General features: G+C 39.3%; 2 protein-coding genes across 3 annotated transcripts; both read left to right on the top strand.

The window, feature by feature from the left end:
* Positions 1-200: 200 nt before the first annotated feature.
* On the top strand, positions 201-5,892 carry LOC144348365 (uncharacterized). Its single transcript, XM_085500208.1, has 3 exons — positions 201-820; positions 3,306-4,125; positions 4,403-5,892. The coding sequence occupies exons 1-3, from the start codon at positions 718-720 to the stop codon at positions 4,677-4,679; spliced, it is 1,200 nt and encodes a 399-aa protein (XP_085356334.1). The 5' UTR covers positions 201-717; the 3' UTR covers positions 4,680-5,892.
* Positions 5,893-9,423: 3,531 nt separating this feature from the next.
* On the top strand, positions 9,424-23,344 carry LOC100377819 (uncharacterized). 2 transcript variants are annotated; one of them, XM_085500205.1, is made up of 11 exons: positions 9,424-9,754; positions 13,725-13,901; positions 14,599-14,790; positions 15,690-15,857; positions 17,375-17,785; positions 18,162-18,329; positions 18,413-18,823; positions 19,334-19,684; positions 20,061-20,324; positions 20,458-20,712; positions 20,922-23,344. In XM_085500205.1, exons 1-11 carry the CDS (start codon positions 9,673-9,675, stop codon positions 21,197-21,199), a joined length of 2,757 nt encoding a protein of 918 aa, XP_085356331.1. In that variant the 5' UTR covers positions 9,424-9,672; the 3' UTR covers positions 21,200-23,344. The 2 variants fall into 2 exon arrangements, with proteins under 2 accessions (XP_085356331.1, XP_085356332.1); XM_085500206.1 differs by lacking the exon at positions 17,375-17,785.
* The last annotated feature ends 42 nt before the right edge of the window (positions 23,345-23,386 follow it).

Below are 23,386 nucleotides of genomic sequence, written 5' to 3'. Positions count from 1 at the left end.
AAACTAGAACAATTAAATGCAACGTCTATTCATAAACGTGTGAACTTATTCACAATTTCAAGAAGAGGAAATAGCTCGTCTGTTGTTGTTTCACAATGTTTCGCTTGATGGAACTATGACGTCCTCACCATTATGATAATATATTTTCATATCAGTGACGATATCGAGTTGGCACTCGACCAATTTGTGTTCGTCTACGATGAAAACGACAGAAATGTTTTAGAAACTGTTCGCCCTCCGCGGTTTTCTCAATTTCTCGCCAGTACATACGTTTCCGATTTGAAACCTACTTAACTATATGCAAATTAGGCACCGATCGCTTTCACAAATATAAAGTAGCTCCCCTGCGCAACAGGAGATTGTTTACAAAGGCGTCACACATATATCATCATCATCACCATCGTTGGTACGAGGCTCATCTCATCGTTTAGAAAGTGAACTGATAATACGCGTCTTTCCGTAAATTTATCAGATATATCTACAAATTCTGAGAGGAAAAAACGAAAAGGACAATTTTGGAGCACGGTAAATTGTTGAAATTCCGCCATATAAGCAACTCAGCAGGACACCGTGGATATCAGTTGACACTTGTTGCTGGCTCTCTATCGTCTAACTTAGCCATCGGTTTGACAGGGAGCAATACCAGGCGGGCAGCTCGCACATCGAAGTTCTGCAAAGTCTTATTTAACCCATTGCTTGGACCGAGGTGCTATCGAGATGCCGCGTTCATTTCTTGTGAGAAGATACAAGCAGGCTCATGCCATCGTCCTTATGGAGGAAGAGAGGCGAGACAGACTTGAAAAACATAACGAATTCCAGGGTGAGTTTTTTTTTTTTTTCAACAAATCCATGATGGCCGACTGTGTCATCATTCATCCCCCTGTATTGCACACTGACGCGAAGCTTATGTATAGTATATGAAACAGTTCCGTTATTCTAAAGTGATATTTAAAAAAACAAAACATTTAATAGCAGACATAACGATGTAGACATCTTTTCTACGATTGTTCTCAACACACTGACTGTGTCAGTGGTTCTCCGTTTAAATATTGGTATGTCGAATCAATCTGGGCGGTATTAACAATCCATGACAAGACAGAAAAAAAACGCTCAATGACAATTACATATGTATTCTTTCGGTAACTCATATCCCTTGGCATTTTTAGTTGTATATTACGTCACCGTTTCCGCTTTCAGTTGTTTTTTCTCATTGACTTTTCCGTGGTTATGTAGACGTATTGAGATGTGACGTAGTTCTGGTTCGCATAAACAATAATCCCCGTTATACGCACAGGATGTAAAGCATACTGTATCACCGATTTAGATTATAAGCACAGGCCTCCATTTTGTAGGACTTTTATTACTGTACACTACTCAGTACATTTCCAGTTACAACAACCTGTTTGCCAGCTCAGATCCGGTCTTGGGTGACGAGACACAACATTGCTCAAAGGCTTGGGTAGATTTTTAAGTCTGCGGACAACTTGTTGGATTTAACTCGGGTTTCACGTTTGCGTCGCCCACTCTACACACCCAAATAAACTTTTTTAATAGACATAAACTGGAACAGGGCACAGCAATGGCCTTTACTGAACGCATTCCAGTCTGCCGTATAAAATATCGTTTCTATAATACATCATTTTTAATTGTAAACAGATTGTCTCGAAACTGCGTGTGTACTCGAGCAAGGCGGCATGCAGTTTTCTGGCCTTCGCTTGAGAAACTGTTTTATTTGATACTATACTTTCAGGAATGTTGTTCGACGTCAAAACACACGGAATGAAAACAATAAATAAACCACGTTTCCAGTCACCGTGGTCCATCGGCATATTTTCACAAACTTTCGACGGATATATAACTTGAGTTTGACTTAAAAATCATCGTAGATGGCCTTGTTATTGAGATCTATGTTTATCTCGCTAACTGCCTGCCATCAATCGCCAACAAATCGCTGACATACCCTAATACATCGATGACCTCTTTAAAAAATCAGTTGAAACCGCCATAATGCAAGTATTTCAAATGCAACACAGACATTTTCATTATAGCTTGAAATAAAAAAAGTGTACAATTCGTTTATTGAAAAAAAAAAGTTCCTGATTTCTTTGATTGGCATCTCTCTCACTCTCTAAAAAAAGGAGTCCAATTCTGGGTGTTGAATTACGTCTCATCCGCTTATAGCTGATAACCCTTTTACGTGACTTTTCCTTTCGCCCAGTTTTCTATTTCGAGTAGAATGTGTCTGTTATTTCACTTGAAAGAATAGCACCAGCGGCGCAGTTTCCACTTGCGAAGTGAAATTGACGCCGTTCTAGAACATGCTCGTTGGTGATCTTGGTAAAAAGCACAGATGACGATACCCAGGGAGGGCCCACGACATGTACACGTGATACGTATAGTCGGTTATGATAACAACTGGACGCTTACAATTCTCTTGTTATTTAGAGACTTAGTCTTATCTGAAAAAAACAGTCTATATTTATGTGGAAACAACTTAAAATAAATCTTTTTAGATTTCCAGATGGGGTCCTTAAAAAAAACACTAATAATAGCAGTGTGGGTATAGTCAAACTTGGTTCAGAATTAAGTCTACTTTTGTTGTGGTTTGTTTTAATAATGAAACCGGAGTATTAAAATAAATCCGCGGATGTGCATGGCCGTGGCTGTCATTTTCACGGTGGTCTGGTGAATGAATCCTTCATGTGTGTTAACCCTAACTAGTACTATTTATTCTCCGTTTATATCAAAACTGGCTTATTTCAAATAACCCGAAAAAGAAATCATCCATTGTTTCGGCCCATGGCAAAATCGGCTTGATCATGCCTAAATTAGCCACAATTACCGGCGTAAAGAATTCACAATGATTGGTAATTGTAACATTGGGATAAATTAACTGCTCTTGGATTTGTTAAACTTCAGCGCGTATAAGTAAGGGTGTCCCCGTTTTGAGAAAAAAAAATCAGACAACAATGCAAGCTTTCAAGTAAATGGCTTCTTCGTTTATTTTCTCGCGTCGCCTCTTAAGGAGTTGATTGTTCCACGTTGTTCACAGCAAATTATGTTTGACAACATGGTGTTTGAAAAGTTACAATGAATAATGCCCTGAAAGATAACCGATTAATAAGGGAACACTGAGACAGTGGGGGCACAGAGGTAACCTTTACAACAACAGAGAGTAAGGTCTCTAAGTTGCGGTTATCGTGTGACCCGCTATGGGTAAAAGTTTAACGGTAACGCGATACTCTCACCAATCTTATACCGCAACAGAGAGTACCTACTAATTGACCTTTTTTTCATTAAAACAGAGTGTTATCCATGTTCAGAACTCAAGAATGTAAACTTGGAGAGAGACATGGAAGACCTGCTCCTGTTACCCACCCCTGAAGCCCAGGCAATTGATAGTTTTCCCAGTAAAGCGCCATCACGCCGCAAGCGATACAGGGGGCGCCCGCGGATCCCGCGGTTTATTTCACGCTCGTCGCTTACCGTTGACGAGTTTCTGTCCGGTATGAAGATGGTACGACCCCGAAAACAGAGAAAAAGAAAAGAATGTGACGACAACAGTCAAAAACCAACCCGAGTTCAGACACGAAGATCCACGTCCATTTATCGACGCTCGTCGAACACCGAGAACGAACCCGAGGCCCTTGAAAAGGATGATGATGAGTCGTTCGTTGCCGGAGAAACGGAAGATGCAGAGGAATCCTTGTTTGTCGATTCGAATAAAATGGAAGAGCATAATAACAACAACAACAACAACTTAAAATCAGAGCCGGAACAGATTCTAGAAAACATTATGTTGGGCAATGTCGAAAACAGTGAAGATAGTTTTTCCGATACGGAGCAGCACACTGTATCAGACTTGGAACAATTGGTTGCCACGGTAACAAATAAGCCCGTCATCGATACAGTTGAAATGTTTATCAACGAAAAATCTGAGAAGGTCAAAGAAGTTAGCGCCCACAACGGCCACAAGTGTCCGGAGTGTGGAAAACAGTACAGTACTTCCAGCAACTTGGCAAGGCATCGACAGACCCACCGAAGTGTGAATGACAAGAAAGCGAAGAAGTGCCCTCACTGTGAAAAGATATACGTCTCCATGCCAGCTTTGAGCATGCACATTAGGTAAGTTAGAATTACAGGTGTATGACCAGAAGGCCGTCGGCCTCCTTGCGTGGATTGCGCGTGGGGACACAACGTGTAATGATAATAACAACCTTTATTGATATCGTATCCCCTCTGGGATCTAGATTAGAATACAATAAGGATATAAGTGTTTAGGAGAGAATGACGAAAACCAATGATGTCTACACATTTGAGTAACTTTTCTGTAAGACCGACATTTCAGCTTGCCAAATCACACATGTAAATGATAAAAATCTTATTTCTTCTATTCACACAGAACTCATAAGCTTGGCTGTAAATGTGACATTTGCGGGAAGTGTTTCAGCCGCCCGTGGCTGTTACAGGGACATATCCGGACACACACCGGGGAAAAGCCGTTCAACTGCAAAGATTGTGGCAAAGCGTTTGCCGACAAATCTAACTTGAGGGCGCACATCCAGACACACAGTAATCTCAAGCCGTACGTCTGTAAGCGCTGCAACAAGGCGTTCGCGCTGAAGAGCTACCTGTACAAGCATGAGGAATCATCATGTAGCCGTGATGACTCCATGTAAACATGAACACGCTATGGCATGAATTATTTATATTATAATGTAGCATTGTGACAATATGCAAGAAATACTTTAACAAGACATGGATCATTTATGCGGAGGAAAGTAACAACAAACACATATAGAAAACAATCGCCGCACAAAACCAGCTCACCCCAATAAAACAAAACCCAATTTCAACTTCGAACGTATTAAATAAATATCCTACCCTCCGGGACGGTGGCTGTAGAACGCCGGTCGAAGAGCCCAAAGTACCGTTTTCTGAGAGTTTTCGGCCTTTGTTTTCGCCGTGATGGTTGCCAGGCGGTGAAAATGCCCGGATGTCCGCCCCTACAGTCATTTGTCTAGGTGATACTAGTAAATGGTTTCACTATACAGTACAGACAATTTGTCCACAACCACAGACCAAAGAAATAATAGGGATGTACAAACCAGGCTAGGAAGCAGAAGAAGGGGGAATTGCTTAGCCCATTTTCCAATTAAAAGCCAAATTTTAGATTGTATTTTGTCTAATTAAATTGGCCGTCCAAGTAACGAAAATTGCATTCTAATGGGACCAATACGAAGCAAAACATAACCTTGTACACAATGTATTGACTTGTTATCATAATGATCACCGTTCTTCGCGTCGCCTGGCTTGATATGCGCCATTTTGTACAAAAGGTATATTTTTTCGTATTTTACCAAGTATTAAGTCAATATACTAATAATATTATAGTATTTACCGCCCAATGATATAATACGTAAATTCAAGCGTTATGGTGTTTTTTGTTTGTTTTGTTATTATTATTGTTCCACCATCCCTCTGAATTCACTTCACGAGAGCAGACTCGACATTGTATATACACATGTACATGTAGTCCCTATCCCTCGAGGAACCATAAGTTTTTTTTGTTGGCGAGTGATACCAACGAGGTATGAAACCATCTACTGCGTAGACAATTTCTCGTGTCGCCTCTAAGTAACGGAATGGAGACGTTTTTGTCATGCTATCGGAGTTTACTTGAAACCAGGGTAGCGCTAACCATCTGTGATGTGGAATGTTATTGTACGTGGAGCCCGGCTTAATTGGCTTATTAGCGAGGACCTAATACCTCCGGTCATTCGACAAAGAGCTTGCTTCTAAGTGGTTGTCGACGTTGTTTCTAAAATTGCCACTGTTGTAATTATTTATATTATGTAAATTAAACATTCTCGTATTTAATGTGCGTCATAATCAGTGGGTCATGTGATTGGTGTTTTCGATGCATACTTATAATAGTGTGCGTGTGTGTGCGAATAGATATACTAGTACGTGTAGTTAGATGAACTGCATGGGGTCCATCTTGTTCAATCCCCCCCCCCCAAGAAAAAAAAACACCCCACGCCAGCAATAAAATCGAGCTCGACGGTATCAGTGTATTAAATTGTCTGATACGTACTGGCTTTACTTTTTATGGTCCTTGAATTTGGAACTGAAACAGAACAAAATAAGTCTCAAGGCACGCCTGGGTTTAAGTTGTTGAGGTGCTTCTTTATGTGCCGCCCTCTGTGAACGTGATCGTAGGTTTTATGCAAGGTAGATATTACCATAAAACAATTTAGTCCTTATAAATACCATGGTTACTATATCTTACCATATCACAACGTGCTCTCATTGTTTTCAATTATATGTAGTGTCAGCAACGTATTATAGTTACAGTAACTCTTGTGTGCACGTGTTTGAACATAACGGTCTATATTAGGTGTACATACTATGTTTTTCTATCGGCAAAAAAAAAAACTGTTTCTCTTGATTTGCATACTCCCCTCACAACTATCCCGATTCGACATCTAGGACGTTGAGGGCAGCATTATTGGGTAATACTAGTACTAGTACTAGCTATACAATGAAATCTCGAAAGGTAAAGATCCGATACATGTACTAGCATTCACAGAGTATTGTTGGTTTGATGACGAATGAAATGAAATTACAGTACACGATTCTATTCAAATATATGACAGTAACATAAAGCCCACGCGACGGGTGTATTTAAAAAGCACGCCATTGTAGTAGACATGCTTACGTTCGAAAATTTTAAAGCGCGAGAGTCGTCATCTGCGCATGCGTCAGATGGCCATAGCGTGTCATTGTTTACAAACCCATGAGCCTTTGTGTTTTTAGCGTATTATAACATCGTCGCTTGGGACTCAATTCCTCCTTGTGGAGGGACTGTGGTTGAAAATTGAACACACACGCACACACAAACGTTGGGGGTTTTTTTTTGGCTCTAAAATTGGCATTTTCGTTAAAAAATTGCCAACATTTTGCTAAGTTAGTCAAACATGTTTAAAAAAAGGCCCAAAAATTCGGCTCTGTCGTTAAAATGAGGGTCAAAACAGCGGCGCATAACCTCCGGGTCAAATGTTTTTCTTTGGATTGTTTATCTTGCGACCCCATCTAAAATGTTGGCCCACCGCTGAGCAAATCCGTGGGACGTAGGGGGCGCCCCAAGTAGACCTATATTACTCAACTGTTCATTCAGACCATCGAAGTAATCGACCGGGCATCTCCTTTTCAAGTCTCGCAATTAGCCTCAGTACATATGGTTGAGGTTAACCTAAGTTGTTAAAATGTAGGTTTTTTTCTGTTCGAGGGCGCACTTCACTTCAATGTCGGACTAGTGCGTGAAAGTTTATTGACAAGAACCGGTTACTGTGGATCTGGGCAATTGTCTATTAGGCACGATAAAAGTGACTGTTTTCCTGAGCCATTGTGTAGGAGTTTACCATGTGTGTGTCTGTTTTTGGAGAAAATGTTGTTACTGTGAACAGGGGCGGCGGCATGGGGGTGGGGGGTTTGTTTAGAATCTGCTCAATTTTGAAATCTCGACCAGCTGAAATGCTATTTCCTGTATTTTGAGAGGCAAATTTTGCTGACATACAAGGGTTTCAGGTTGATTGCCCCCACCCCATGCCGTCGCCACTGTCACACGTGGTTTCAAAAAATAATCAATACTTTATTTAATCTTTGAAACCTAATTAACCCAAACGCTAAGAATGTTGTCTATGGAAATTTAATTAGTGGCATGGAAGCTTCAACTTTCTCACGAACGTGATATTCACGTATTTACATCTTCGCCAGCCATGGTTCATTTATTCGATCATCGAGTATGTTTATATCGAGCTCACGAAGCCGCGCGATTCGGACGATGTATTATATATCGGACGATGTATTATTTTCATTAACTTTCACATATGGTAGTACATTTGTATATGAAAATAGAGGGCGCAATTCACCCCACCACTTTCGTAAAATATCTACGTGTAATGTAATGGATTCGCATTGTTCCTGTTATTGTTTGAATAATAGTGATTGTGTCACTCGTTTATTGAATCGACACCGCAGTCAGAGGTGAAACGAATGATTTCGCAGCCAGTGGTGGTAAAAATATGGCAGCATACAGCGGTATGATGATTTCCCGGTCACCTAGCTTGTCACTATCGTTCATACTCACCGTATAATATGCTTGGTGGTATTAAGACACACCCATGTAAACCCCCAACACTAGACAATAATAAACACGTATACGATTAATATCATCACCATATCTAGTCCGTCAGCTCAATGATTCCTTGTCTGCGGCTTGCAAATAGCGGGTCACACTTTCCGCATCGGGGTACCCAGTGATAATTGCCGTGAATTACAGTGGACTGGGCTGATTCCATTCGTATATACGGTGGTCTGCCCATGATACAAATACAGCGAGGTTAAGTGAGCTGTCCCGTAAGGTGATAAATTTTATGAAAGTTGTTATTTTGACACAAATATACATTTCACATGAAATAGATAACGGACCGCTTCATAACTTCATGACAGACGCCAAGCGCAAAACGCGGGGCAAAACGTTGACAAGCCAACGAATAATTTACACATAATTTTCGGGGGGCACATTTTCGGGATTTTAGTTAATATATCAACACAGACCACTGACACTTGTTACAGTGCCGACATATTTGATGCTATAGATTTCAATGATTTATCTCGTAATCCAGCGCCGTGCTGTCCCCGATGAGACTAAATGAGCAATGCGTGCAACATTTAAAAATGCTGTAACCGATGAGTATGTATTCATCGTATACATGCATTGAATATCAATGAATGGTTTTATAACAGCAAACGCTATTGCTTTTGTGCAGTCTTTAGTAACCACGGTAACCAGCTGCGCAACTGCGGCCATTTTTTTTTAAATATTGGTATTCAAAATAAAAGAGAAAAAAATATATAATATTTTATAATAACAAATAATAAGGTAGCGAGAAAATGATTTGCATACTAGTTTTCATGTTTCATTCGTGAACGCTTGTATCTACGTGTGACACGCTCAAATATGAGTAAATTTATTCATCAACCTATGGAACTTATTAACTACTATAGCATCGCGGTAATTCTCTGTCCTCATTCTATCTAGGACGGCACACCATTACCAGTCTGCGGATATACATATAAATACCGTCAGTCTTTTTACAGCGGGTAGGTACCGCGTGCTTTGCCTATAATCGAAGCATTGTCTAATGACACAAATAGCGTGCAACTTATAAATATCGCTAGGTCATTACGGTGTGTCAGATGACATTATACGGAAATAGTTATTTTCGTTATGAACTTGTTTTCGGCAAGCTGTAAAAATAACGGTAAGTCACGTGATTTAGAAATTACATATTCTAATCACGTGGTTAATTGTGACCAATGGCGAAGACGAGTTTCGATCCCGGAATTCAATGCTTTATACGAAGAAGCCGCGATGAAACGGTGTTATTATTCCAGCGTCTACAGGTAGTTGTCAAGTTACACATCGCGATAACACTCCCTGGGATATGCAAATCAGATGCGTGTGTGACCTGAAAATATCGCTTGTTTCACAGTGCTTGATTCGAGTAAAGATACCAGTAGACCGTGTCCTATTTCCGTGTGATCGCAGTACAATGCTCAGAGCTCTCCGACACGACCGATATACAATGTAATTGCGTTTACAGCATGCGCAGCTCTGTGGGACGACACTTGAACTTGATCCCGGTACTGTATTTGTATTTAATACCACAACATCTCACACAAGCAGGTAAGTTAACACGAGATTTGATATATCCAACGCATTGCTACTAACACGGGGGCTGAATGAGAAATTATTTTCATATAATAACAGCAATCGTTATAACTAAATATTAGAAATTCAACCACCACTTTATGTATGTATATTTATTTTAAAGATATACGATGCGATGAAAATATAACAAAGCTATAAATACCATGCAATATTTTTTTTTTTCAATTTAAATGATAATTTCTCCCATACAAATAAACGGTTGCGTGGTGATAAATTACTGCCCAGTGTCGTATATATTGAGTTTGGTACTGTGGATACGTCACATTGATTATCAATCGTACTTCATGTTTACTTATCTGCTGTACTATCGAGTGAAAGTGTCAATACGGGTGTGGTCTGTCACAGCACGCCAACAATCGCAATTACCGGCTAATCATATTTACGTCAAAAGCAAATGTCGAATGTACAATGTACGTCATATATGATAAATACAGCTATAAAAGTGTAAATTAGGATGATGACGTGCACGGGGCAATGGATCTTCCGAATTGTTGCGATACAGGAAATGTTAGGTAAAGTGGGACCGTATGGGGTTTGTTATGTCGAGGAAAACAGCGACGTGAGCAACAATGAAAGTATTGATATACTCAACGACACACGCCAGCCTGTCTTTTGGGCATGGTGCATTGATGGACAGGATGTATGATTTATAGAGAAAACAGTTCCACAATGCTGGGCGTGCGACTGTGACGATGATTTCTCACGGTAAACTACGCCACACACTCTCGGCGTCGGAATCAAACAAACCGCGCGGTTTTATTGTTCAAATTTCTGAAGTCAACTACTATAATGATTGTTGTTAAGGAAACACCACTTATAATTTAATGTTTTATATCACCTGTATTGATTACTATTGTGAATATAATGTATAATGTATTCGTATTGTTGTGGAAATTAAAAACATATAAAATTGTAATGCAGAGATAATGAGTACCGACAGTTATAATAACTCATATTATTTTATAATTAATTACTTCTTTCATAGGCGTTTGTTAAGTATTGATGCGAGCAACTAGTTTATTTATTGACTTGTCATTTGATCGACTTTAATAACGCCGCACTAATCACATAAATGTGATATCAATACGTCTTGATTCCGATATTTTGATTTCTCAGAAGTTTTAAAAAAACGTATGAAAGAAAATCTTTTGAAATGTAACATGGATAATTTATAATTATTTATAATGAAAATATATAAATTTACATCACTCAAATACGGGGAAAAGATCCATTCTGACAATTTTGAATGGTAAGTAGGGAGAGTATTGCTTCATTTCGAAACAGTGGGGCTAGTATCTCCCATTTTGCTACCTTTACCAACTCCGTCATTGTAATCAATACAGATGATATAAAACATTAAACTGTAATTACGTCTTTTTCTTAGTTATGTACTTGTTCAATGAGATTAAAACATCCATGCAAGGATGGATAAGAGAGATATCGTGGATTGTCAATTTTGGGAAAATCCTTGTTGCCAAGAATAATATCATGTTTTGAAAAAAATTGTAAAGGAAGGCAGTCAAAGCACAATCGTTGTATTGTTATTTTTTTTTATATACAATATGCATTTTTAGGAAATTACTAGATTGGAATTATCAATACATGTCATATAGATCTTTGTTTGTGTGCAGTATAGTTGGATTCAGATTTAATTTGAAATTGCGTGTTACAATTATAACAAATGAAAAAGTTTGAACATCAGAGAAATCAATTACGTTGTTACAGTACTCTATATTGCGCGTATTCGCCAGTTTACTTTCAGTAGTTAGCACTGAACGAATATTTCACTATCTATATTTGACGAATCTCAGTAATGAAAACGTTACTTATAATTTAATGTTTTATATCACCTGTCTGTATTGATTACTATTGTGAATATATATAGATGTATTCGTATTGTTGTGGAAATTAAAATATATAAAATTGTAATGCAGAGATAATGAGTACCGACAGTTATAATAACTCATATTATTTTATAATTAATTACTTCCTTCATAGGCGTTTGTTAAGTATTGATGCGACCAACTATTTTATTTAATACTTGGCATTTGATCAACTTTTAGTAATGCCGCACTAATCACGTAAATATGATATAAATACGCCTCGATTTCGAGATTTTGTTTTCAGAAGTTTAAAACAAACGTGTGAAAGAATGTTCTTTTTGAAATGCACTATGGATAATTTATAATTATTTTTATCTACATTACCCGTGACATGGGATAAAAGATAATTTGCAAAGGAAGGCAGTTTATAAAACATCATTGATATGTCAAAGCACAATTGTTTCATCCTCATTTTTTTATTACACAATATGCATTTTTAGGAATTTACTAGATTACAAAACGGAATTACCAAGTAATTTACGTGGATTTCAGTAGGCAACATTTACTGTACTGTGACGTAATCTTAGGGACGGACCTAAATGTCAACAGCCAACCAATTCATCCAGATTAATGGTAACGGAGATTTTTTCACTTGCATGGTATCGATGCATTTATTAAAAAAAATGATCACTTAAAAAGCTATTATCGTATCGACACTGGTGTCACACGCTCCAATAATTCACCAGTGTCTTACAGGATGGCAATGAAATCGATTACTACTCGTAGCGTGCGAAAATGTGTTATTATTGGTTGCAATGTGTAGAATCACTTATGTGTACAGCAAAAACCGTAGAAACATCTAAAGTAATGAAACCAATGATATCCCCAGACGGTGTCCGTTGTTATGGTTACGTATTCGGCGAATTGTAAGATTGAAATTGCGTTATACTGTGAGAAGAAAATTATTCATCAGCCGAAATTAATTTGATATAATTATACTGTCTGTATGCTCTTTTATTAATCATAACGTTATTCATATCACATGCTGCATATTATTATCTACACGATTGCATGAGCCTGAGTACGCCATATTTGTAAAGCGCGGTGTTCGTTGCGCCACGTCTTGTTTGATATGGGACGCATAGCGACGTACACAGCGCGTGTAAAATACATTGTTTATTTACATGAAATTCGAACACGCGCTGCGCGACGACCACCGCCCTTTATTACTATGCTGGTTGTGACAAGCCCTCCTCATCGAAAAATATGTATAACCAAATGATGTCGTAAATTTATAAGTCCAAATGACAAATGGCTGACAAACATTTCACAAGTTATGCCACAATGATTCAAAGCAAACAACTAATATACTTCAAGAGAGAAAGAAATAAAAAAAAACAAATACGCCGCAGTACTTAGTCAAATCAGTAAGAAAAGAACATAATATGGACGTTAAAGCGGGGGAGTCGTCACCTGCGCATGCATCAGATGGCCATAGCGTGTCATTATTTACAAACAAGCGTCTACCCATGAGCCTCTTGCGTCTTTAGCGTGTTTTGTTATCGTCGCTTGAGACTCAATTCCCGCGCGTGCGCAGGTGACGAACCTCCCGCTTAAAACATCAAGTGATTTATACACAAAATCGGGTGACTGTATTTAGAGTAAATTTTGGCAAATGATAGATACAACTAGGATGACCTAGGGTGACATGCGATAAATATCACCTTGAAGTCTCGCGAGAAGTCGCGAAAAGCAAAATAAACTGTGAGGGGAATGGTTTAGTATACGATTAGCAACAGGTGGTTTACTTATATTGTACTTAGCGTATGTTTCCGTGCACGTGAAATCTCGCGTGATTACAGTGACCATGTATAGATATGGTCGATGTAAGCCCTTCTCTAGTATCCGCCTTCGATGCCGGTATAATTTCAGGGATGGGATGTAATATATGTCTACACCTGTGGTCCGCCAGAAAGAGATTACTTGCTTGCTTGCTAACAGCTGGTTCACTAACATTCTTTTTTTTCATCTTAAAAATAATCTCCCCATCTGTTCAGGTACAATTCTGGTAACATAAGGAAGTGGATTTTGTTTTTTTACAGCATGTGACGTGAACTTTGACCCACCGGAGCATGGTTCTTTTAGGAACAACCCTACGTCAGTCGACACCTACGGTGTGCTGTTTATCGAGTGTGACCAGAACTACACGTTGTCAGGACAGTCATCGCTCTTTTGTATGGGCAGTTTCTTTCTCTCACTGAACTTGCCAGACTGTGTTGGTAAGGGTATTTTTTGTTTATTTTGGGCTGCCTTTAAATCAAATAATACGCTTCTCGCGCCGGGCCGTGTTTGATATGGATTCCATGCAATGTCATACACTGAAGTCAACTAAGGCATGTACGTCATATTTTATTTATAAATCGAAATAAGTACGAGCCCGTGCACTGACGTTGGCTTTTGTAACGCGTTCTATTTCATATAATGAAGGTTCGTACTGACCGACCGAGCCAATCGTCTCGTTTATTTTGAACATAAACCATATTGTCTATGCTTTGGATAAAACATATTTCAGTGGAGTTTGTATATTTTTTATAAACACATTCGATTGTAAGTATAAATATACCCGTGTTGTATTGATTATGTGTTTGTAAATCGAACGCGCATTTCACGCCGCGCCAACTATAACGCTTTAATCAACCAAGACTCCCTTATAACAAAATGTTATTTCTCTTACGCCATCCTTTACATAATTATGGCTTATTAATCTGTGATTGGCTCAATTTCTATTTGATCTGAATAACAATATACTCATGTACTCGCGACAGACGATGGTCTAAAAAGGTGACTATTCCAATCAATCAATCAATCAATCGATTAGTCAGCGTGGTGGTGCCCTCTGGTGGTGATATCAGGTCCAAGTTACCAAAGAATTACGCTCGAGTTTAGACTGCTGATCCCGTATTCATTCTTTTTCAGCCAACTGCGCAGATCCTGGCGCACCTGAAGCCGGCAGTCGTTCTCCTGACCCTACCCAGCCACACAATTTGTATAGACATGGTGACGTCATTGATTTTCAATGCGACAGAGGATCCAGTCAGCAGGGGGCGCCCTCTTCCACATGCACGGACGGAGAATGGAACCCTGTAAACGTACCCCCTCCTTGTCAAGGTAGGAAAACTCATTTGTAATATCATCTTTTACGCATACTGTGTTGTCGATTCTTTGCGCCGTTCCACTCGCTATAGCTCTCTCTAGTAACGCCCAGATGCATGTAACCTTTAATTGCGGCCAGCCTTTGGCCGTAAAACCAATCACAGAAGTTCACGTGATCACGTGTGCAACCGTGCTTTCAATCGAACCAATGACCAACGAGCATTATATTTTCCTGAGAACACTCGTAACGTATGTATGCCTCTAAACAGGCATCGAGATATTACCGCCATCGTACCTACGCGTTATTATGATCAGGTATAGTCGGTCGGACACTACACAGAGACTGGCCTACAAATACTGCCTGTTTGCGGTTGTGATGATGGCTTACACGTATTATTAGTAAATATTCACAATCAACAACTTAGAAAAGAAACTACACTTATATATATATATATATATAGAGATAATCTATCGTGTATTCACCGTAGCTGTGCATTTCAAACGCTAACCATTTCTTGATTTCAGCATAGGGATGCGTTTCTTATAGCTATACCGTCATTTCTACTGGGGGAATATCGAAAAATATCTTGTACTGGTGCTTGACAAACTGCTCTGGCAATACTGGCCTAGACAATACCAACATGGATACTACCTCACCCCACATGCATTTAACAGTAGACCACGTGCACGTTTACCCCCTTTATTACATCTCGTCGTGCAGTATAAACTGCGCCCTCTAGCGGCTAAGTAACTATGTGACGTCAAAATGGCGTCTTCCTTTCCTTGTTTACGTCACAGAGTCGCTTCGTCTACATAGGTCGCTATTTATAGAACCACAGTCCCTCTATCCCTCTATAGAGGGACTGTGATAGAACAGTTGTATTATGTTTAACGTGCTATTTACTTTTCAACAGCTGATTGTGGTGACCCTGGTACCCCAGTTAACGGACACCAACTAGAGGGCGGCAGTTATCTACATAACGGCATTGTACAATTTGCATGTGATGCTGGTATATTGGTAGGTTATTCTTCAACCACGTGTAATAACGGCGTATGGAGCCATGTCACGCCCTCATGCGGAAGTAAGTACACTATTATTTTGTTTTCCATGGAATGCGTTGGCACGTATTTTGTATACCTACTATCTAAGTGTTGTCGGCAAAATTTTGTTGAAAGTCCTTTCAATTTTAAGTATATCACATGCAAGTATATAAATAAGTATATAAATAAATAATAAAATTACATTCGTTGGGTCAAAGGTCAAATTTAAGCTTGTATCAAGTTAAATAAATTATGAGCAAAAATAGCAAGGTTATACGTGAGAGTATTAGTATTACTTGACACAATTTTACAACCACGTTATCCATTGTGGAATTGGGTGGTGTATAACCAATTTGGTATATATATATATTGTTCTTCATGGGTTTCATGAAGAGGGCAAGCGAGTATAAAGTGAAATTCCTTCTGTGTTACTAACGAATTACAAAATGCATGTTTCAGCATCCAAACCCTGTGTTCTGCCCTCCTCGGCTGCTAACCCATGACTCGAGCATTTAATCAGTTGTTTCCAACGTTAATTAAATATCTGCGTATCTAGCCTTTGACCCCTGAACCACACCCAACAAAATCAACGGTCGACGACTAATTTGTTATTATTTCTGCTGATTTCAATTTGGTAACTCGCTTTTCACCTTTATTTAGAACTTTTTTCAATAACTTTAACCTGTAGCTGATGCATCTACCAGTTGTAGATAGGGAAACAGGAAAGCTGTCACATTCTCCTAAAGCAGCTACACCAGGAGAGGATGATTCCAAAAACACCTCAAATGAATTCTTTCTAATACCTACTGCGACAAGTAATTGTTGTTTTGACAACGTACATAGCGTCACATATTGCACGTTCTAAATCTGCTTCCGATGATAGCGAACACAGAAAACGGGTCCAGAATGTTTTGAAATGTTTTGTGTGTTGCCTTGACAACCGTCCGTTTCAATAACTCAACAACTATTTTAGAGTCACCATTCTCTCTAAAGTTTTACTAATATGGCCGCCGTTTTTAAAATGGGGGAAATCCCACCATTGCTTGCATGTGCATAGATGGTTCTGTTAAATATTCTCACCATGTAGTCTGAAAGCAGTTTGAACTGACCATCTGACTAATGTGTTTTCGTTCGTCTAAAACTGTTATAGCAATATCGAAATCTCATCCAAACTTCCACTAACCATCTTTTAGTTCATCTATATACATTCTGACCTGCGATAACTGAACGAAGACAATTCCGTTCATGGTTGTGTAGTTAATCATTTATAAGAATATAGTAAAATTGTACTTCTAATAACGGTCTTGGACAACGATACCGTGTAGTCGCAAAGAGGCGCAATTTATTGTAAACCGTGCAGCACGGACATTATAGTCTATTACATTAAGAACGTTGGCTCAAAAACAGATTCACTGACTAGAGGTTGAAAAAAACATTATTTTTTGTCTACTTTGATCTGTTTTACCATTTAAAAAGTTATCAGAAGGAATCACCACGTGTACTGTAGATTATACTAGTAGTTTGTATACTAGTAGGAATGTTTGTTTTCACTCCTTAGCCGTAATTATCCACAGCGTTGTGGTCATGGTAACATCGGGAGGAGACTTGAAAAGCGATGACGTTAATAACATCACCGTTGACGCAATCGTGACGTCAAGCTCTCTTGGGACTGATATCAGCGGCAGTGGGTTGTGGGATATTGAAATCTACCTACAAGACTCCAACGGCGACAACTACACCGTTGACTCGCCGACGCTGAGTTCAGACGAAAGTAATCAGACACTCCTAAGCGGCGGTGAAATAAGGTTCAACGATATAGAGTTTTCGGTTAACGGGAGTGAAATACCATGCTCGGATAGTTTAGAAGTGTGCGTCATTCTGCGAAAGGGAATCTCACCGAATCCCGATTTTGAACTGAGTGGTGTTCAGAATGAAATAAGCTTAACGGGATGCCAGTCTGTAACCTGTGGTAAGTTAGGGGGCACGGTTGTAAAAGTGCGTCTCCATCATTCATATGTGTGTACCCACACAACAAGCCGGTGCAAGTAACAAACGTGTTAATTTTAAATATCTATATTGCGGTGCCATGACGCGGTAATAGGAGTAGAAGCTTTTCACCATTCAAATTCGCCAAAAAAAGGTAAATTTACTCGGACCCGTACCCACTGTGCAATTCTGAATTTCTCAACTACTAACAGAAGATACTGTTGCTGTATGTAATGGCGCATTTCTCTTCTGGTACTTCAGTAGTTAACTCGTATAGTTACCGGTATTATTATCACACACCGTCGAAATAAGTCATACAAAAGTATCTTGTGTTGTAAACAGCGGTATTCTATCGACAGGCACTTGTCAGGATCCCGGTTCGCCGGTGAACGGACGACAGGAAACAGGCGCTAGCTTTGTGAACGGGGGTGTCGTAGAATTTGTATGTGATCTTGGTATACTGGTGGGAACCAATCAAATCACTTGTTACGACGGCGAGTGGAATGACGTCATTCCTTCATGTGCAAGTAAGTTAAAAAAGAAAGAATCCAGAAATGATCTTAATCGGTGTCTTTTAATGCGTAATTCATTCACATATTTTGTATTTCAGTCGTTATAATTAATAACGTCATGGTCACAGTCACATCAAGTAATGAACTCAACGGAAATGGCATCAATGACGTGTTTCTCAATATTGCTGCGACGTCAAGCATTCTTGGGTCTGACGTCACAGGTACTGATCTCTGGGGGCTTGAAGTGTTTCTACAAAACACCGAAGGTGACATGAACGTGCCGTTTGTACCACAACTGACGTCAGAGGAGGCCGGCCAGAGGCTTTCCCCCGGGGACCAGATACTGTTTAATGGCATTCAGTATACAGTTGATGGTAGCCAGATACCATGTGACGAAACCTTAGAAGTTTGCGTAACTCTGAAAAAGGGAAATTCACCGAGTCCGAATTTTGTGCTCAGCGGTGATCCCGACGATGAGGCACTCACCGGGTGTCAATCTATGTCCTGCGGTGAGTAACTGTTGTGTTTTGTGTAATAAGTATTGTTGTTTAACCAAGTTCTACAAACCAAACAGAAATTTTTCTTGACAATTCACAAAATGAGACGCCCACCGGAAATTCGGATCTCCAAATTCTGTACTGAATTATTTAATTTATACAAAAAGTTATTTCCACAATAAAATATAAATATTCAAAAAAACAGGATCTTTCACCAAATTTGACTGAACATTATCCGTCATTCAATTTGAAAATAAGGTTCAGTTGACCAGAAGTTCTGTCCATAGATTAGGGTGACCCTGTGCGAAGAAAAGTGACTACATTAAAATTCTGATAAATAAACGAAAGAGATTTTTATAAATTTCAAGTTTCTCAACAAGTTTCCACCTTGTTACGTATGACGATGCTTACGTAAGTACAAACAAACAACTCTCCCTATCTGAGCTAACATCTTTTGCTTGGCGGCAGACGACAGTTTCAACGAATGTCAATTACATGTATGGCTACTTGTAAACATTACAGATGTCGACGAGTGTCAGGACCCAGACATCTGTCCGCCACCAAACCACGTCTGCGAAAATGTACCCGGCACTTTCTATTGCCGATGCGCGGGAGGATACAGTGGTGAAGACTGCCACGTCACCGATAACTGTGTGCCGGTAAACCCATGCCAGAACGAGGGCAACTGTACGTCATCACTGAATTCATACCAGTGTCAATGCGCCTCTGGGTTCGGAGGAATTGACTGCGGTGAGGAAATTGATTATTGCGACCCCAATCCTTGCCAGAACGCCTCCATCTGCAAGAATTCGACATTTGGTTACAAATGTGAGTGCCGTTTGGGTTTCGAAGGAGATGTTTGCAACGAGACAGGTAAGACCATTAATTTTGGAAAGGACTGGTGAAAAAATAGTAAAACAAATTCCAGCGACTTTTTAAAAAAAAAAAATGGATTAAAACGGGGGAGTGGTCACCTGCGCATGCGCCAGGTGTCCATAGCGTCTCATTGTTTATATGCAAGTGTCTACCCATGAGCCTTTGTGTTTTTAGCGTGTGTTGTTATCGTCGCTTGGGACTCAATTCCCGCGCCTGCGCAGGTGACGACCCTCCCGCTTTAAACTGCACTAAAATGTCATTTATTGTAAAAGATAGTCGAAACAACATATTTTTCTGCGAGTAACATTGGAATTTCTTCTGACTGAGGACGTATATAAATTGTTACAGTAAATAATATATTACTCATTCTTAGTGCCTTACTTCACCGTATGTCCAGAAGGGGAAACTCGGGTGTACACCCTGGAGGCCAATTCGACACACGCGTACGTCAATATCACCCTCGCTGCTGAAGACTGGCTACAGAGAAACTTGACAGTCGAAAGCGTTGGCCACGACGTAACTCTTCCTGGAACAGTTGAGTTTTCGATGGATTTTCGGCACGGGAGAGAAGTCTGGTTCCGAGCAACTGATGAAAATAGAAATATCGCCTACTGTGTGTTTATGCTACAACTAATTGGTGAGTCGAATTTCGATATCGTTGCGTTCATAAAATCTACTTCTAACGGGTTGTCCGTGAGTCATAACCTCCCTCATGACACAATGAACTTTCGTTTTAACCGGATTAAGATGTTTTGACTGTTTTTTTACAGATGCCGAGCCCCCAGATATCACATGCCCGGTCAACGTCTTCCTGACGACGACCAGAACAAGCGATGCGGCAGTTTGGCCTCTGGCAACAGCTCACGACAACATCGGGCTCCATCCCATAAAACCAATCACGTACAACAGACAGAATGGATCCGAGTTGTTTGCTGGTGAACAGCGCCACCATGTGACGGCAACTGCGACGGATTCTTCTGAGAACACAGCCTCTTGTAATTTCACGGTCAGTTTGAGGAAAACAGGTGAGCAAATAATCTTAGCGGCAGATTTTACTTTGATTTCTTTCTTAATTTAACATATACAAAAACGAGTCAGATGAAGAATCACCATGCAATGTACATTGCCAACAACAAACTTCCAGTTGAGCTAACCAGTGATTCCTGCAAACTATATCAACCAATCACAAAACAGCAAACACCACACCACTCTTCATTTCTTCCTTTTTTTTCAGAAGAACCGCCGAAAACATCGCCACTAACAGCCATCATAGCAGGCAGCATTCTCGGCATTGTCGCCCTCATTATAATCGTTGTTTTTATCAGTGTCTTGATATGCCATCGTAGAACAGCTCACGATGACAGCAAGGCGTATATGCATGACAGATCTCGCCATTTTCAGGACCAGATTGACATGAAGGCACAAAACAGAAGTAATTATTACGGTCAGGGACAACAACAGACTTCTCACAATGGCACATTCGACAACCCAACAATTGACATTCACCGGTGAGGACACGAATAAACTGGTTCTACGTCATTTAGCATCGGTGGTCTGCATAGATCTAATGATATCGTATATCATGCACTATTTCATATCAAGATCGTGCCTGATGTACAAAAAAAAAATACATCCGGGATTTCGGTTCCGAATATCATTATGCAAGAAACAAATGTTAATTAACATCACGTGACGTTAACAACCAATCATTTCTTTACATACAGGTAATGTATGTGCATAAATTACTGCATGACACAGTTATGGCCAGCACTAAGAAATAGACACATCTATATAATACACTTCTTCTCTCTGTCGGCGCCTGGCTTCAAAACTAACGACGGCGGGGGGGGGGGGACACAGTTACTAATCGGCAATTGTATCATCGCTTTTAAAAGACGGTGACAAAAAGATACAATTGTAATTGCCCTATCAGCTGGATTATCGGAAATCAAAGTAATGTCTATTTGCATATTTTATGCCACGAGTTATTTTGTCCGCGTACGTCACCAACCGCCATTTCCGCACATCCATATCCAGCTATCGATCTCCTCGCCATGACTTGGCAGGTAAATGTTGAAGCACCTTGAAATTCAGAAAATGTGGGTAGATATGAGCTGACGACCATTCTTCTTGGAAATAAACTTCGAATGAGCCTAATTGTTGGTGACTTGGAAAGAAGCTACAAGTTGCTAACATAATCGGACATAATATCGCGCGCATCGGAATCCGCAAATGAAACATTCAGTTTTTGGCAAAATTATAATCCGAAAGTCATTTTTTTTTACAATTTTTATATTGGCTCCCATGGTTAAAGAGTGAAATATAAGATATATTGTCACATACATAATTTTCGATATTTATTGCAATACTTACGTTTGTATTATTTTAAGTTTCGGAAAATGTGTGTAATTTGTTTACTAGCTCTCATAATAGTAGAACTTTTTGCATGTTCTTGATTTCAATCACCATTAGGCCAAAAAAAACCTTATGTTGCCCTCAAGTCGAAAAATTGATAAATTAGGTCTGTCGGTCGGATTTTTTTTTTAAATTTGTGAAAACTAAGAGTATCGTAAATAGCCAAGGTATATGGACTTCATAGTATTCGGAACATGTCTGAGAAATACAGATCAACCCGAGGTTCAAAATCGCCACTTACGGGGACTCTGGGGATCAAACAACGGTCCGGGATCCTTAATTTTTAGAGGAAACATTTTTTTACTGTTCCAATGGTGAGTTTTCAATATTTGGGCCTATTAAAAAAAAAAACGCGACCCAATATTTCATATTTTTTGGTCGGTCGCTGAGGGCAACAAAACAATTTTTTGGCCTTATACTGATTAAAATAACATTTACGAGCTTGTTAAGAGCCCAGTGCATATTTAGTTGGTTTTGAGTTATCTCAGAAAGTGTTTTAGGCAAACGGTTGTAGTGCGTATACATGGCCAATCATCGGAAAATATACCCTTATTGAGATTTATTTAAATTTTATTTAAACTTCAATTTTATGCCAATTTTATGTCTAAATAGGATTAAACTGATGAAACACAATGTCTGACTACAGTTCAAATACATTGTTTCGCCCTGGTAATTCATATATAATATTTAGACATTGGTGACCCATTTGACGGTGGAGATAATTGGTCAATTGCATGCTTTTTATCACACTACTATAGCAGGGATTATTTTTTTCATGTAAGAGGTTTTTTTTCGAAATTCTGTTGAGAGAGCCTTTTTTTACTATTGAGTCTGGGTTGTTTTTCCTTGATTTCAGTCCAATCAATTTTCCCCCACATCCTTCATCCCAGATTTCAGATGGGTTACCTCTTATGACAAATATTAACAACAAACTATTTTATAATTTTTGTAAACTTATAAATTGTACATATCATATACTGTGGATGTGCCAGTGTACATGTATTCATTATCTACTTAATAATATTATAATGGACCATTTTATATTCTGTTTATGATTATATCAAATATCATCATTGTTATCACTGTGAAATTACGTCATTGTGAATGCATGATGGGTAATGAGAACATAAATATTCATGTACATGTATCTATAAATATATTCCCCTATATGTTCTCTTGTTTACTTTGGGAAATATTGCTACAGCTGTTAAATAAAGGTTATGTTGATTTCGTTTAAAGTCATTTATTTGTTTGTTGTGTGTGTGTGTGTGGGGGGGGGGGGTG

The sequence above is a fragment of the Saccoglossus kowalevskii genome, chromosome 6 (genome assembly GCF_978046115.1).
Source record: "Saccoglossus kowalevskii chromosome 6, keSacKowa6.1, whole genome shotgun sequence".
NCBI classification, from domain to species: domain Eukaryota; kingdom Metazoa; phylum Hemichordata; class Enteropneusta; family Harrimaniidae; genus Saccoglossus; species Saccoglossus kowalevskii.
This window is presented reverse-complemented; position numbering and strand designations above follow the sequence as displayed.

Excerpts from the sequence above, each read along its gene's own strand:
- LOC144348365 (XM_085500208.1), top strand. The coding sequence starts at position 718 with ATGCCGCGTTCATTTCTTGTGAGAAGATACAAGCAGGCTCATGCCATC. Across the intron at positions 821-3,305 it reads AAAACATAACGAATTCCAGG|AGTGTTATCCATGTTCAGAA; the intron begins GTGAGTTTTTTT and ends TCATTAAAACAG. Across the intron at positions 4,126-4,402 it reads GCTTTGAGCATGCACATTAG|AACTCATAAGCTTGGCTGTA; the intron begins GTAAGTTAGAAT and ends CTATTCACACAG.
- LOC100377819 (XM_085500205.1), top strand. The coding sequence starts at position 9,673 with ATGCGCAGCTCTGTGGGACGACACTTGAACTTGATCCCGGTACTGTAT. Across the intron at positions 14,791-15,689 it reads CGTACCCCCTCCTTGTCAAG|CTGATTGTGGTGACCCTGGT; the intron begins GTAGGAAAACTC and ends ACTTTTCAACAG. Across the intron at positions 15,858-17,374 it reads TGTCACGCCCTCATGCGGAA|CCGTAATTATCCACAGCGTT; the intron begins GTAAGTACACTA and ends TTCACTCCTTAG.